Genomic DNA, 15,558 nt, shown 5'->3' with positions numbered 1-15,558 from the left:
GTAGGAGTGTTTTTTTTAATGTGCAGCATGATAGGGATTAGGGGGACCATGCATACTAGGAAAAGGATGAGGGGGCCATACATACCAAGGTAAGGATGAGGGGGCCATACATACCAGGGTAAGGATGAGGGGGCCATACATACCAGGGTAATGCTGAGGGGGGCATACATAACAGGATAAAGATGAGGGGGCCATACATAACAAGATAAAGATGAGGGGGCCATACATACCAGGATAACGCTGAGGGCGGCATACATAACAGGATAAAGATGAGGGGGCCATACATACCAGGATTAGAATGAGGGGCCATACATACCATGATAAGGATGAGGGGTGCCATGCATACCAGGATAGGGATTAGGGGTGCCATGCATACCAGGATGGGGATTGCTGTGCCATGCATACCAGGATGGGGATTGCTGTGCCATTCATACCAGGATAGGGATTAGGGGTGCCATGCATACCAGGATAGGGATTAGGGGTGCCATGCATACCAGGATAGGGATGAGGGGTGCCATGCATACCAGGATAGGGATGAGGGGTGCCATGCATACCAGGATAGGGATTAGGGGTGCCATGCATACCAGGACAGGGATGAGGGGTGCCATGCATACCAGGACAGGGATGAGGGGTGCCATGCATACCAGGATAGGGATGAGGGGTGCCATGCATACCAGGATGGAGGGATGCCAGGCATACCAGGATGAGGATGGGGACCACATATAAAAGGAAGGAGAGAGACATATATACCAGGATGGGGGATATTGTCAGAATTGGGGGACATTACCCCTATACCAGTGTCAGCAGAAGACCCCCTCCCCCTTAAAAGTGCATCATGAACACATTTTTTGCTCAAATTTTTTTTTTTTCCTCCTCTAAAACCTAGGTGCGTCTTATGGTCTGGTGCGTCTTATAGTCCGAAAAATACGGTATTTCATATCTTTTGGACATGTTCTAAAGCTGCATTAATATGGAAAGAGATCTTTAAATTGTTGAATAAAATCAACAACTCTACAGTTAATATTTCACCACAACTAGCCCTTCTATCTCTTGACTCAAATTTACTCCCACAGAAGATAAAACATATTTCCATTCATATATTGGCTATAACAAAGCTACTTATTGAATCTAAATGGAAGTCAGTTAATGTTCCTACTATCTCAGAAATTATAGATAAAATGTTAGTTCACAATTCTTTAGAACATTCCTATGCGTTAAGAAACAGCTCTCTTAAGAAATACTATTCTATATGGTCTTTCTGGATCTGGATACTGGATACTTTTCCCTGAATAAGAATACCTCTCCAAACAAATAACATCTTTTAGCCAGAAAGTATACAAATCATTTATTATTTTAACATAATTAAACTGAAATCCTGTGATGCCATAACAAGGATTTATACTATAGATGATCTATTTTGCTTTCACCTCCCTTTCCCCTGTTTTCCTCATTCATCCTTCCCTTTTTTCCCCATCCCATTCCTCTCTCCCTTTCCTTCCTTTCTTTCCTTTCTTCCTCTCCGGCTATCCTTTTCCAGATTTTTCCTCCAAGTTAAAAGTTTTGTTAGGATGATGTAACTGTTGTAATACTACTATACTGTCTTTATCATATTTTATTTTCCCTTTCCCTTCTTTTGTAAAACATCCCTTAATAAAAAGTATATTATTGAAAAAAGACAACTGGATTTTCTTTACACCGTTTTAATGAGTAAGCCTATGATTGATGATGTACTAACAGGACTCTGAGAATTTCAGACTTTTATCATATCACTGGAACCTGTGGTCAGAGCACAACTACAGCATACATTTCCAAACTACTATTTCGGAAGGGCTTCAAGTCAAATATTATGTACCTGTAATCGAAGACGAATCTTCTTTTCTTCATCCAGCTCGGACAGTAATTGTTTTATTTCTTTTCTAAAATAAAAATACAAGAACGATGGAATTAATTTTCTGGGGTAACCTCGAGTATACTAAACTATACTTTAAAAGGCAGCAAAGTGAAGAACAAGGACAATGAAACATGTGGAGAATCCGAATAACCAAATAGTTTGAGTAGGAATCTGACTCCTGAAATACTGCTTGGGGTAAGCTGTGCTGAGATCTGAGATGATATGTGCTCCACAGATTATCTATTTCACAGTCTTCTTTGCATATACTGAATAATACATAGGGAGAAGCATCTTATTTTCAGATAATTTTCATCTAATATATCACCCTGTGCTTATATTGGACACAGACAAATGTTCACCAGAAAAGCAACAAATGTTCAGATGACAAATGCTCATTTGCAAAAAAAAACAAATATATATAAAAAAAAACAGTCAGCTGATGTGGACACATCATCCTGGGTTCCACATCGAGCCTCTTAATAATCCTAGGCCTACATATGTTTAAGCATAGAGCCCATGAATTTACTGCTTACGCATGGACCAATGTTTCAAGCCTAGTCTGGACAGGATCTGAATAAATCTGATGCTGAAGCCTCAAATTCATAGTTGAGCTCTCACCCCATTGCAAGATACCAGTGGTACAACCTACACCTACCACCTAAAAAACCCTTCATCTTTGGGTTGGAGTTTGGTTTGTTTGGCTTGCGAGACCTCTGAGGCTGGAAATAACCAAGGGGGCAGGTTCTGAGGAGACATGGCAGTGACAGTCCACAAAAGGATTACCCACTATGGTGATTGTACTGGATCCCTAGGAGGAGATGCGACACAGTATTCATCTCCAGGAGAGACTCAGGCAACCAAGTGAGAATCAACTGAACCAATCAGTTATGTATTTATGTGCGTCCACTATAATCACACCTAGGTCAATCCCTGCTGTGCCATAGTTACATGTGCTACCCTATCATCTCCTCTACTCTGCTGCCAGATACACCAGGCTCCTTATTGCTGCTCTGGTGATATGCTCAGTGACTATACGACCTGCTTCAGACACTACATCACATTAGCCAAGAGACTCCACTGTCTTATATTTCAATTTACTCCATCCTTCTCGCATTTTAATATGGCACTAAATATAAAGACGTTTTTGTTCCACTGACCATCCATTTAAATTATTGAAATTAATTACTTTGGTGCTACCTATCGTTGGCAAATAGAACTCACAGATTGCATAGATTATAATATATCATGCATCCCAGAATTTCACTACCAAGAAAGAACTAGTCTGTCCCAAATGCTCCACCATAGGGACGTCTACAGTCACTACCATCAAGAAATCTACCCCCCCTTTGCACTCAGGCCTGAGTAATTCTAGATCAGTGATCCCCAACATTTCTTACCTTGGGAATCGCATTCAGCTCTGAGAGAGGGTCATGAGCAACATCCAGAGCCCCCCGACTAGTGACATCCAGATCCCGCTCCCTATCCCACAGTAGTTACACCCAGAGCCCCATTACTGGTATAATAACAGCCAGAACTTCCCCATAGAAATAAAACCAAGGCAGTGTGCTTACATACAGGGGTTCTCACCGCACTCATATTCGGTATTCTCGCAGCAGGCACTCCCACCACATTATTGCATCCAACTTCAAGCAACCCTTTAACTAGCAGTATCATCTTATCTCCAGTCTCATCTCCAGACTTCATTTATCTCTCCAACTCTTAAAGGGGTTGTCCACTACTAGGACTAGGACACCAGTATTGATATGGTGCAGGGCTCACGTGACATAACCGCACGAGAGCCCCAGAACGTGAGTGCCGACACCACTGGAACTGCGCCAGCACGGGAGGTGAGGACAGGGGTTTTTATTTTAACGAGGGCAAACATTCAGAGTGATAAAGGGTTGTCCTAGTAGTGGACAACCTCTTATATATGAGCATCTAGACCTGCTCTTCTGTATGGGGCTATTCACAAACGTCAGGAACTAGAGACCTGCTCTTCATATCTGTTTGTTAGACATGGTGCTAAGGCAACAAGCTGACACACAGCCGCGAGCCACACATTATAGGTCTGCGAGCCACAGGTTGGGGAGCCCTTTTCTACACCTTGTACTGTACAAGATCTCATTTTTCTTTTTCTCCTGTTAGAGCATTGTCCCAATGTTTTAGATTCCCAGTGGATCTCACTATATACCAGCAGAAGAAAGATAGGTACATTCACGGAACTTGCAAACTGTGATGTACTAAATGTAAAAAAGTATGAAAAACTATAGCAAAAATATAGTCATATAGTCACACAGTCTGAGGCTTTATTCTGCCCTGTCATAAACAGCATCTCAACTCATTTCTTTTAATGCTGGAAGCTAATAGTAAATGGACCTAAGTATATGGCTGTACATTTGCTCACTGCACCTTTAGATCCATCTAGAGAAAAGGTCCATTTTCTGAACGTATAGCAAAATTGTCTGCTTCCAATGTGCTGAATGAAGTCTTATAACATCCATTACAGGCTGTTATTAGATGAGTGTGAATAGTTTGTGTTAATTACTTCCTATTCTCTGCTAAATTGATATTTTGAACATAATTGCAGATTTGTTTTTCGTCTTTTGCACATTCTTCTTTTAGCCAGATGGAAATCACTGACTGTGACAATTATAGTGTCTCTTAGCACCGATCTGATGAAAATAAGCTCCGACTGAATTCACGCTCAGAGAAAAAATGGTATGGATTAATTATTAATAAACAAATACTCCATAAATAATACAATGTATCATGACATTTTAAGAGTTTCTTTCATCAGGAAAACCTGTTAGAGAGGACAACCTCCAGGGAACCTCTTTTTTGAGCCCTGACAAGCAGCGGCTCTCCATCTTGTGGACTCGGGCTATCTATGTATGACATGATAGCCATTCATTTGGTTTGCACATTATAAAAAAGTCATCCATGACATTTTTGAAACTTTACACAAAAACATTAAATCAGAACAAGTCCTTTAATTCCCGGCTGCCGGCATCTGGTATAATAAAGCTTACTTTTGCTGGTCCTTCATTGTCTCAATGATGCTTCGAAGCTCCTTGACTTGTGCCTGCAGCTCTTCTAGTGATGACTGGCCATGCTCAACTGTGTGTCTTGCATCGGAGCTACCAAAGGACGGAGAGTTTGACCTGTGACTACTTGAGGTGACAATGTGAAATGCTGATGGGGCTCCAGGAGCGCCGTGTGAGAAACTAACACTTGAAATCAAGCCTCCTGGTTTGGGGGGCAATGCAGCTCTGTTCTCTGGTACCTACAAGACAGGAATACACTGAATATGTACAGAAAACTGTTATTATTAAAAGGACACATGTAGTAATCATAAATGAATATTTCCCATATGCTGGTAAATCATTACCTAAATACAGCGGTATTATATGTGCTATTAGGTGGTCTTCATTATTGAAAGATATTAAGAAAATGCAGGCACAACTGCAGCCACAATTACAGCTCAGTCATAGGCAATGCTCTGATTAACGAGAAAAAAAACACAAAAAAAACACTTTCATTTAATATTCTAATGTATACAGTGACCCCCATAGATGGTACAGAGCTGACTTGGCTAATGCAGCATAAGCTATCTATTAGATAGGGGATAAATGTAAGATTACTGGGGGTCTGTTTGCTGGGACCTCCACCAGTCATGAGAACAGGGGTCTTATTTCTGCAATATGGAGCAGCAGTGCACCACAGTGTGTGACCACAGCTCCATTCACTTCTATGGTTTTGTGGAACAGCAGTATGTGTGACCACCTGTGCCATAGGCAGTCAACAGAGCGGCGGTCATGCATATGCCCTAATGCTCCATTCACATGTGAAATACAGTCCTCAGGATTGGTGGGACTCCCAGCAGTTGGACCCTGCATCATCATATAATCACCTGTTGTTTGTAGCACTGGTGTATACAGACAGAAAAGGGCCCGGGTACAAGAACAATATATGGGCCCTTTGCAGTCCAAGAGCTCCTAAGAATGCAAAATTGCACCTGCTTTGGAGGTAGAAATGGGCCCCCTTATCTCTTGGGCCCCTGTGCGGCCCCATAGGTTGCACCAATGATATGTCCGCACCTCGTTTGTAGGATAATTCCTTTGAAGGAGTTGTCCCAAGTAGCAAGTTACCACCTATGTACAGGATTTGAATGATGGCTGTGCATGTGCACTGCTGCTCCATTCAATTTCTATGGCCTGCCAGAGTTCCACAGACAATGAATGGAGTGGTGCTGTGCTCATATCTTGAGAGTGTGGTAATCACAGCAGTGGGACCTCAAGCAATCTGCAATAGAGATGATCAAAAAGATTTGCGGGATCCTTGTTCAACGACTACTTCAGTAGTCAATGGCCGCCGGAGCAGAGCTCTGTGAACCTCCTTTTAACGGCCAGGATCCCTGGTGCTTGTTCTGATCGGCAGGCCTGGCTAAGTGTCATGTGTGCGTTGTACCAGAACAATGACAGTGAGCCAGGCCTACGGATCAGAAGAGACACTGGGAACACCAGCAGGTAGGAGGAGGTTCACAGGGCTCTGCTCTGGCAGCCATGGACTACCAATATGGCAGCTGGACTAGGGTCCTACAAATCTTTTTGATAATTTCTAATCAACAAATTATCACCATTCCATGCATGTATGGGTAATAACTTAGTCAAGTTGGACAATGCCTTAAAGCATGCAATCTATGATAAAATGGTAAAAATCTACTTCTAGAAAAAGGTTTTCCCACAATTACTTATTTAGCTTTTATAAGGGAAGAGAGTACACCCGTGACATTAGGGACCATCAGCGCAGCAGGAAATAGAGCAGCTACAGTAGGCAGCTATATTGCTATACTCCCCGATAAGCATGGATCATCTACACCTTTCCTCCATGGTAAGATTACAGATTGACTTTTAACCCTCCCAGTCCTAATTGTATTGATCCACAACAGAGAGCACGCTCCCCTTACTTACCTGTGATGTAAGACTACGTGGGGCTTTCTTGGATGAGTCTATAGGTCTCTGTGACAGGTGATTGATATCATCCTTGTCATCTTCTGGACTTGGAGAGTCAAAGAAATCAGGACTGGAAAGGGAGGACTACAAAAGATCGTAGTGAATAAAAGTATACTGATTGTAACAATATTTCCTACATGACAAGAAGATGCGTAATAAGCCAGCCATCTCCATTCTTACCAGCACAGCTATAAAGAGACTCTTGACCGTGTACGGCCAACCCGGGTTCCATTGTTCACATTCCCCTCCCCTTTTCACCCATACCAAATAAAACACAGCACCTGTAATTTTCTCTTTGGATAAATTTGGCCACAGCGGCCGTTTTATTAACAAACAACAATATTAAACATATAAACATTATAATAACAAGGGTAAGGGTTCTTGGAGTTAAAAAATTGATCTGGCATAAACCAAACTGTACTTGAACCACCATGTTACCCTCAGCCGTACCACGCCAGCTCAAGGGCACCAAAAGCTCCCAGGGTAAAACCCCGTCCAGAGCCCCCAAAACCAAAATGCCAGATCACCCCCCTTAATCAAGCCAATGCCTGTAACTTGATAATCTCCTTTTTTACCGACACTTCCGTGCCAACTCCAAGAACCCCAACCCCCCCCCGCCAGCCACTGCGACAAAGACATCTTAACACATCACTAAAATTTTTTTATATATATATATATATATATATATAGATATAGATATATATATATAAAACCCCTCCTAATACACCCTAATTATTAGACCTCCCTGTTCTTCTTCCTACAAAACCCGCCCTTTTCCAATGCAATTTAAAAGAAACTAACAAACAACCGAAAAAAGGGGTGGGTGGGACTTTTCCAATGCTTTCTTCTCTGAACTGACCGTTTCTCACCCCACCCTTTCTGCTTTATCTACGCCCCCCTCAAATGCCCGCCCCTCAACCTATATCCAATCCTTATTCTTTTAAGTTCAAATTACACCCTCCTGTCCCCTCCCGGTCATGTGGGGCTTCCATCTAGGTTCCTTGCCTCCAGCCCCCTTCTTGACCATGTAAGGCCAACCCGGGTTCCATGGTTCACATTCCCCCTCCCCTTTTCACCCATACCAAATAAAACACTGCACCTGTAATTTTCTCTTTGGATGAATTTGGCCACAACCCCCCCACCCGCCACAAACGAACAGCCCTGACCACCTCAGGCTCGTGAGCGCCCCAACACCGCCAAAGCCCTTTCAATCCCGCCTTGTATGGCCAATGCCCATAAATCGATGCGTATATCATTCAAATGCACGCCATCCTTTGCCCAAAATTCTCCAACTCCCGCTTCCAGATCAAGATGCCGTACGCTTACTCCCCCATTCCTGTTAACAAAAGCTGATATGGCTCTGTTCAACTTTATACGTGCCCTATTAATTCCCTTCAATGATCTGGCCTCCCTCCATGTTTTTCTGGGCACCACCTCAGACCAAACAGTCAACACCTCAGGAAACGATCTCCATAGCCTTAAAAGATCAATTTTAATGTCCCTCATCAATTCCCTGACCGGTCGAGCCCCCAAATCATTCCCTCCCATGTGCAGCACTAAAATATCCGATGCCCGATCCAAATGAGCTGCTTTATGGAACTCTGGCAGTACTCTTCTCCACACCATCCCTCGGAAACCCAACCACAGAACCACGGCTTGCTCTCGGCTGAAGCCCAATTGCCTACCGTCGGGCCTCACGTCCGCCCGCAGTGCCCCCCAGTGGACAAAAGAGTGCCCCATAATCCACACTAACAACGGGACTCCACCTGCAACAAGACAACCAAAAATATTTAAAACCAAAAGATAATTACATTAGACCGAATGCCTAATTCCTTACATAAGACAGGTATCGATCGGAACTCCATCTCCCAATGCGTTTTATCACTTCCTTGCCTAACCCCAAACCATCCGCTTCCGATGACGCGCCAATTCTGAAGGAATGTGACCCATATACCTCAGGGCTAAGGCCCAACTCAGCAATACCCTTCTTAAACACTGCTATAAACTGGAAACGCGATAAAAATTCACCATTTTCATGACACAATAATGGGCCCTTCCTCCCTGACCAAACCTGCCAGTAAGCCATTAAACATGTCCTAGGACAAACCAAAGATCCCTTAACCTCACCTAAGACCACACGTTTTCCTCTGCCCAATTGATCTGTCATCCCCCGTCTTATCCAAAATTCAATGCCCCCATCTCGACCGCTCATATCCTCAGCAAACAAACCCCCAACCTTATTCTTGCTTAGTGCCACCAATTCACCTACCCTTAGTGCACCAAAAAATGCCAAAGCAAAAGCCAATCTAAACAATGTGGCCTCGAAAAATGAACAACAAATCCTATCCATTACCAAACCCAAACGTTCCAAGATACTAAAGGTTACCGGCCTACGTTTATCCAACACTTTACCTCCTTTCCTAAAGCCCTTCAAAGCTTGCTTCACCAAAAAGGCCTTCGTAACATCCTTCGTACCCAGCAATTTAAAACCAAATGCTAATCCTGCCACAAACTTGCCAACTTTTGAAATCGACTATCCGCTCTCTGCCGCCCTTTCCCAGCAGAAACAACACAGCCGTCTCTCTATCTACCTCACTCTTCACTCCACCCCACTCCCGAATCCAACTTTGCCATACTCGCAACGATGCCTCGTATGATGCCCAGGTCTGCCTTGTGATAGACTCTTGTATTAACCGTCCCACTCCTCCATAACCATCTGCCATAACCGCGAAGGGCATTCTTGACCCACGTCCTCTGCCTCTGGTGCTAGTGCCCGAAAACGATCCCACTGAAAACGAGACAAGGCATCTGCTATGGAATTTTTTACACCTGGCACATGGACTGCTGTAATCCAAGCATTCAACTTAAGACAACAAAGTACAAGTTCCCTCAGCAACCTAATCACAGGCGGCGACAAGGCCGACAAACTGTTGATGACCGATACAACTCCCATGTTATCGCAGTGAAACCGAATTCTCCTGTTGGCAAAACACTCCCCCCAAATATTCACCGCCACAACAATAGGAAACAACTCCAAAAATGCCAAGTTCCTCGTAAGACCCCTCTCTTTCCACAAATTCGGCCACTCACCTACACTGCACCGCCCTTTCCAGTATGCCCCATAACCAGCACCTCCTGCAGCATCCGTAAATATCTCACAATCATAACTGTTCAAAAACTCCTCCTGTATTAACGATCTTCTGTTATAATTTTGCAGAAACAACTTCCAAACTTTCAGATCCTCCTTGTGTTCTTTATTTAAGCGAATAAAATGATGCGGAGCCCGCACTCCTGCTGTTGCTCCAGCCAACCTGCGACAAAATATTCTGCCCATTGGCAAAATCCTGCCCGCAAAATTCAAACGCCCTAACAGTGACTGTAACTCCTTCAGTGTCACCTTGCGCAATCTCCCGATCCTATCGACCTCCTGTTTAAGCAAAATCAATTTATCATCTGGTAACCGACACTCCATCCTTTCAGTATCAATTACAATGTCCAGGAAACTTAGGGTTGTGCAAGGGCCTTCCGTCTTTTCTACTGCCAAAGGTACGCCAAAATGCTCTGCCTCCCACTCCATAGTACCTAACAAATTCCTACACAACAATGATTGCGGGGGACCTATAAACAAGAAGTCGTCCAAATAATGAATGACCGACTTCACAGAAGCCAGGTCCTTCACTACCCATTCCAAAAAACTACTGAAAGTTTCAAACAAAGAACACGAAATTGAACAACCCATTGGCAAACATCTATCAACATAATACTCCCCTTCCCAAAAACATCCCAACAACGGGATGCTATCCGGGTGAACTGGCAACAACCTAAAAGCAGACTCAATATCAGTCTTAGCTAGCAACGAGCCTGGCCCATACCTCCGTACCCATTGTGCCGCCGCATCAAAAGATGTATATTGGACCGAACACAACTCCTGCGCAATGCCATCATTCACTGAAAGCCCTTTAGGGTATGACAAATGCTGAATCAAGCGAAACTTATTCACCTCTTTCTTGGGCACAACTCCTAACGGTGAAATAATCACCTTGTTGCTAGGCAATTCCTGAAACGGTCCCGCCATCCTGCCCAATTCAACCTCTTTAGCTAACTTCGTCTTAACCACCTCTGGATAACGGTGAGCCGACATTAAATTTTTAACCGAAAAAGGGACTACATGATCAGGAGCTGGTATTCTAAAACCATCCAAAAACCCATCCTCAATAACTTTAGCCTTCAACTGATCCGGATACCTATTTAGAAAGGGGGCCATCGCGTGAACCCTCACCGGAGTAACCCCCTTGACCGGTAACCACCGACGGCTTTCCTTTTCCTCTCTTAAAGCATTTTGATGCTCTATGTGAGCTTCCATTACAATGGGAGCACACATGCTTGAATTTACAGGAGTTCCCGTACTTGCATTGGCCATCATTAAATTGCCAGCAAGTTCCCGCTTCCTTTTTAATGTTTTGCGCCCCCTTACTACCTCCCCCATGTCCCGCTGATTGATTCCCGCTACTGTTGTTCCCGTGAAAGGACTGCCCATACCTCACTGGAGCCATAACCCTCAACCACAACCCAATGTCTTTCTGATCCCATCTGATCTCCGGTCGGACTGCTTTTCTCTGCCGAAATTGCTCATCATATCTTAACCACGCCTGACCCCCGTAAGTCCTCTGGGCCTCCCCGATAGCATCAAGCTAGCAGAATAAGCCTGAGCAATTATCAGGAGCTTTCTCCCCAATAACACTAGCCAATATTGCGAAAGCCTGTAACCAATTTACAAACGTCTGAGGAATCAACCTCCACCTACGCTTCTCCTCCTCCTCTTTTCTACTCTCATTCCTTTTTCCCTTATCCAGGTTAAACTTTTCCAATGGAAGAAGGGAAAAAATCTCTACGTACTCATCCCGCCAAATTTTTTCCTTTACCTCTTTTTTAGGTGTGCCCCCAACGGCCCCTCAAAGCACACATAAACTTCCCCTTTTGCCCTATCGCCCAGTCTTACATTATCCGCCTTGTCCTTTTCTGTCTGCACACAAACCGATACCCCAGAAGGTATAATGTCTGCACTGACCCCCGACCTGCCCATCTCGCTTCCCACCTGCAAAGACACCGGTTGACTAGGCACCCACGTCGCTGCCGCGGATGCCAATCCACCCTGATTAACTCCCCCCACTATCTATTCTAGCCAAAAATTGCGACATATTAAACAAAATGTCTCTAAGACCCATTATATCAGACCCGCAACCTCCCCTAATATTTTGCCCGCTGGGCCCCGCCGACTGCCTATCAACTCCCTCATACAGTAATGACCCAGCGGGCGACAAACAAGACATAGAAGCAAACTCACCCAGCTGCGCAGGTGCTGTGTCCCTGCCAGCCAAAATTCCTGTGTCCTGCCGACGCCTGGATTCACCTCTATCCTCCCCAGTCTCCGATCCGTCCGACTCCTGCTGCAGCGCAAGGCCCGCGCCCCTGTCCTCCTCGTCACCAGGGGGGACCTGAGCACTCGCCGCCGTCTCCGCTGCTCATCCTCAGTCAATCCTGGCTCTGGTCCTTCCTGCCGTCCGTGACCTTCCTTGATTTCCAGACCCCGACTCTCGTGTCCGGCCTGTCGTGTTCCAAGTTTGACTGCCAGGCATCCCAGTGCTAATGCCCGCCGCTCCACCGCCTTGAATGTGTTGCATCGAGCCAGGCAGCAGATCTTCAAATTGCCGCTGCCTGCCCGTGAAATTCTGCTGCTGCATCCCTGTCCCATTGTTTCTAGCAGGCACCCCGACTGGAGCATCGCCACGTGTACCTGCCGTGCAAATGATCCTTCTGCTGCTCCCCCCGCTACGCGTCCTCTGTGGTCACGGCGCTTTGAATTGGTGCCTTTTCTTGAACTGGGGGGCATGTGCATATCTCCGTCGAAGACTTCCTGAGTAGCCCCGTCACGTGATGCCGGTTCCGGAAGTGACGTTGCTAGCACTTCCGGTGATGTCCCGCCCACCGGAAGCTGACGTGGCTGTATCGTGGGCATTGCTTCTGGCGCGGCCCGGGCCCTGGTATTGCGGCGTGACACCGGAGCAGGCCGCAGCACAGCCGACCGGGTTCTTTCAGTTGAGGACTGCGATACACTGCAGATGGAGCCCGCAGGGCGGCTAGGCGGATTCCTGCCGCGGCGGGCACGCTGACGGGGAGTTCCAACAACACGCTCACCGGACGCAGGGTCCCCTGAGGGGCTCCGCGGCCTGCGCCTGCTGCCCGCACTAACCGTGTCCGGAGAAATCCTAACGGGGGGCCTCGTCCTCCTGCTGGCCCTTCCAGATCTTGATGGAGGTGCTTCTGCCCCATCACTCCCCAGCAAATCAGACAGCTGGGACTCCAGCCACCCTCCACTTCTGGATCTTGCAGCCTCCCTCAGTCTTGCGCTCAAGGAATCTACAGTTTCCATATTCTTGGTAAGTGTCTTCACACAAAAGGACTTTCTCCATTGTTCTTGTCTCTGGGACTTTTCCAATGCTTTCTTCTCTGAACTGACCGTTTCTCACCCCACCCTTTCTGCTTTATCTATCCCCCCCCCCCCCTCAAATGCCCGCCCTTCAACCTATATCCAATCCCTATCCTTTTAAGTTCAAATTACACCCTCCTGTCCCCTCCCGGTCATGTGGGGCTTCCATCTAGGTTCCTTGCCTCCAGCCCCCTTCTTTAGTGAAAATGAATTGACTAGAGAACAACACTAATATGTTAGCTAAGTGCTGTGTTGCGCTTTTTATTATAGTCTACCCTTTGGGACCATTTGAGTTTCCTCCATCCCCAGCTTCCTTCTTATTTTCACAGCATTAAAGTGAAGGTGCCGCAGTTGGTTTTTTTTTGTATTCATTTTTTGTTTCATCTGGTCTTATCCTTCAGTCACCTCCAGAACTGCACTCACTATTCTGCTGTTACATCTTGTCTTATCCTCCAGAGCTGCGGTCACTATTCTGCTGTTACATCTGGTCTTATCCTCCAGTCACCTCCAGAGCTGCACTCACTATTCTGCTGTTACATCTTGTCTTATCCTCCAGAGCTGCGGTCACTATTCTGCTGTTACATCTGGTCTTATCCTTCAGTCACCTCCAGAACTGCACTCACTATTCTGCTGTTACATCTTGTCTTATCCTCCAGAGCTGCGGTCACTATTCTGCTGCTACATCTGGTCTTATCCTCCAGTCACTTCCAGAGCTGCGGTCACTATTCTGCTGTTACATCTGGTTTTATCTGCCAGAGCTGCGGTAACTATTCTGCTGTTACATCTGGTTTTACATCTGGTTTTATCCTCCAGAGCTGCACTCCCTATTCTGCTGTTACATCTGGTCTTATCCTCCAGTCACCTCCAGAGCTGCGCTCACTATTCTGTGTCATCATGTAACAGAATAGTGAATTCTGATCTGGAGGTGACTGAAGAATAAGACAGCACGTCTTATCCTCCAGTCACCTCCAGAGCTGCAGTCACTATTCTACTGTTACTTGTCACTGGTACCTAATCCATAACATGAGAGGTCACATGACCAGCGACCCTTTATATTTGCATTAATAATGAAAATGCAAATTACTAAATAAAACTGAAACATTTAAATACATTATATACAAAATAAATAGTAAGAACACAAGGACAATATTCAGTCCAGGCCTGGGCCGCAGAGCTGACGCTCTAATATCAGACCTCAGTGACCGCTCTGTACTATATACTCCTGTATATCCAGGCCTGGGCCGCAGAGCTGACGCTCTAATATCAGACCTCAGTGACCGCTCTGTACTATATACTCCTGTATATCCAGGCCTGGGCCGCAGAGCTGACGCTCTAATATCAGACCTCAGTGACCGCTCTGTACTATATACTCCTGTATATCCAGGCCTGGGCCGCAGAGCTGACGCTCTAATATCAGACCTCAGTGACCGCTCTGTACTATATACTCCTGTATATCCAGGCCTGGGCCGCAGAGCTGACGCTCTAATATCAGACCTTGCTGCATAAGGATCTGCATGTAGTTGTGTGTTGGTATCACTATGTGTCTACGGCTGTGTGCCCACATAGCGTTTAAGAGTTTTTTTCACGTAAATTACGCAGCGCAAAGACTTGAAAAACGCTAGAATATATGCCCCCCATGGTCCCCTATGTGAGAACGCAAGTCATGAGCACATGCTGCGTATTATCGCTGCGTAAAAACACGTAGCATGTCCATTAATTTTGCGGTTACGCGGTGTAATCGCCGCCTTATGCGTATGTCCATGCCCACCATGTGTATATTGTGCGCTTCAATATGTGTATGGTACCCGGGTCTGGAGGAGGGGAGACTCACCTCCAGGCCCAGGTACCATAAAACCTGTTGTAAAAAAATAATGAAAATAATAAATATCAATATACTTACCCTCTGTCAGCCCACAATCTCCTCACCGCCGCTGCCTCCGGACCCAGAGATGCATTGCGGCAATGGCCTGCGATGACGCTGCGGTCATGTGACCGTGAGGTCCTCACAGGTCCTGCCGCTCTGTATCTATGGGAACAAAGTTACCGGGGAGAAGCGGTGAGGAGACTTATTATTTTTTACATGCATATGCAGCATCAATAGTAAAAAGTTGGTCACACTTGTCAAGCACTATGCAGTGTGACCAACCTGTCAAGCACTTTTCCAAGTG

The 15,558-nt window shown here is 45.6% G+C and overlaps 1 protein-coding gene across 1 annotated transcript in view; it reads right to left on the bottom strand.

The window, feature by feature from the left end:
* Window positions 1-1,523: 1,523 nt before the first annotated feature.
* LOC141224329 (SH3 domain-containing kinase-binding protein 1-like) overlaps window positions 1,524-15,558 on the bottom strand; it is an 87,538-nt gene continuing 73,503 nt past the window's right edge. Inside the window, exons 4-7 of the mRNA XM_073666906.1 lie at window positions 6,862-6,987; window positions 4,921-5,174; window positions 1,853-1,916; window positions 1,524-1,646 (exon numbers count right to left, since the gene is read on the bottom strand). Coding sequence (XP_073523007.1) covers window positions 1,524-1,646; window positions 1,853-1,916; window positions 4,921-5,174; window positions 6,862-6,987 — 567 coding nt within the window. The remainder of the gene's footprint in view (window positions 1,647-1,852; window positions 1,917-4,920; window positions 5,175-6,861; window positions 6,988-15,558) is intronic.

The sequence above is a fragment of the Phyllobates terribilis genome, unplaced genomic scaffold (assembly GCF_046119375.1).
Source record: "Phyllobates terribilis strain yellow unplaced genomic scaffold, ASM4611937v1 Scaffold_390__1_contigs__length_1800157, whole genome shotgun sequence".
NCBI classification, from domain to species: domain Eukaryota; kingdom Metazoa; phylum Chordata; class Amphibia; order Anura; family Dendrobatidae; genus Phyllobates; species Phyllobates terribilis.
This window is presented reverse-complemented; position numbering and strand designations above follow the sequence as displayed.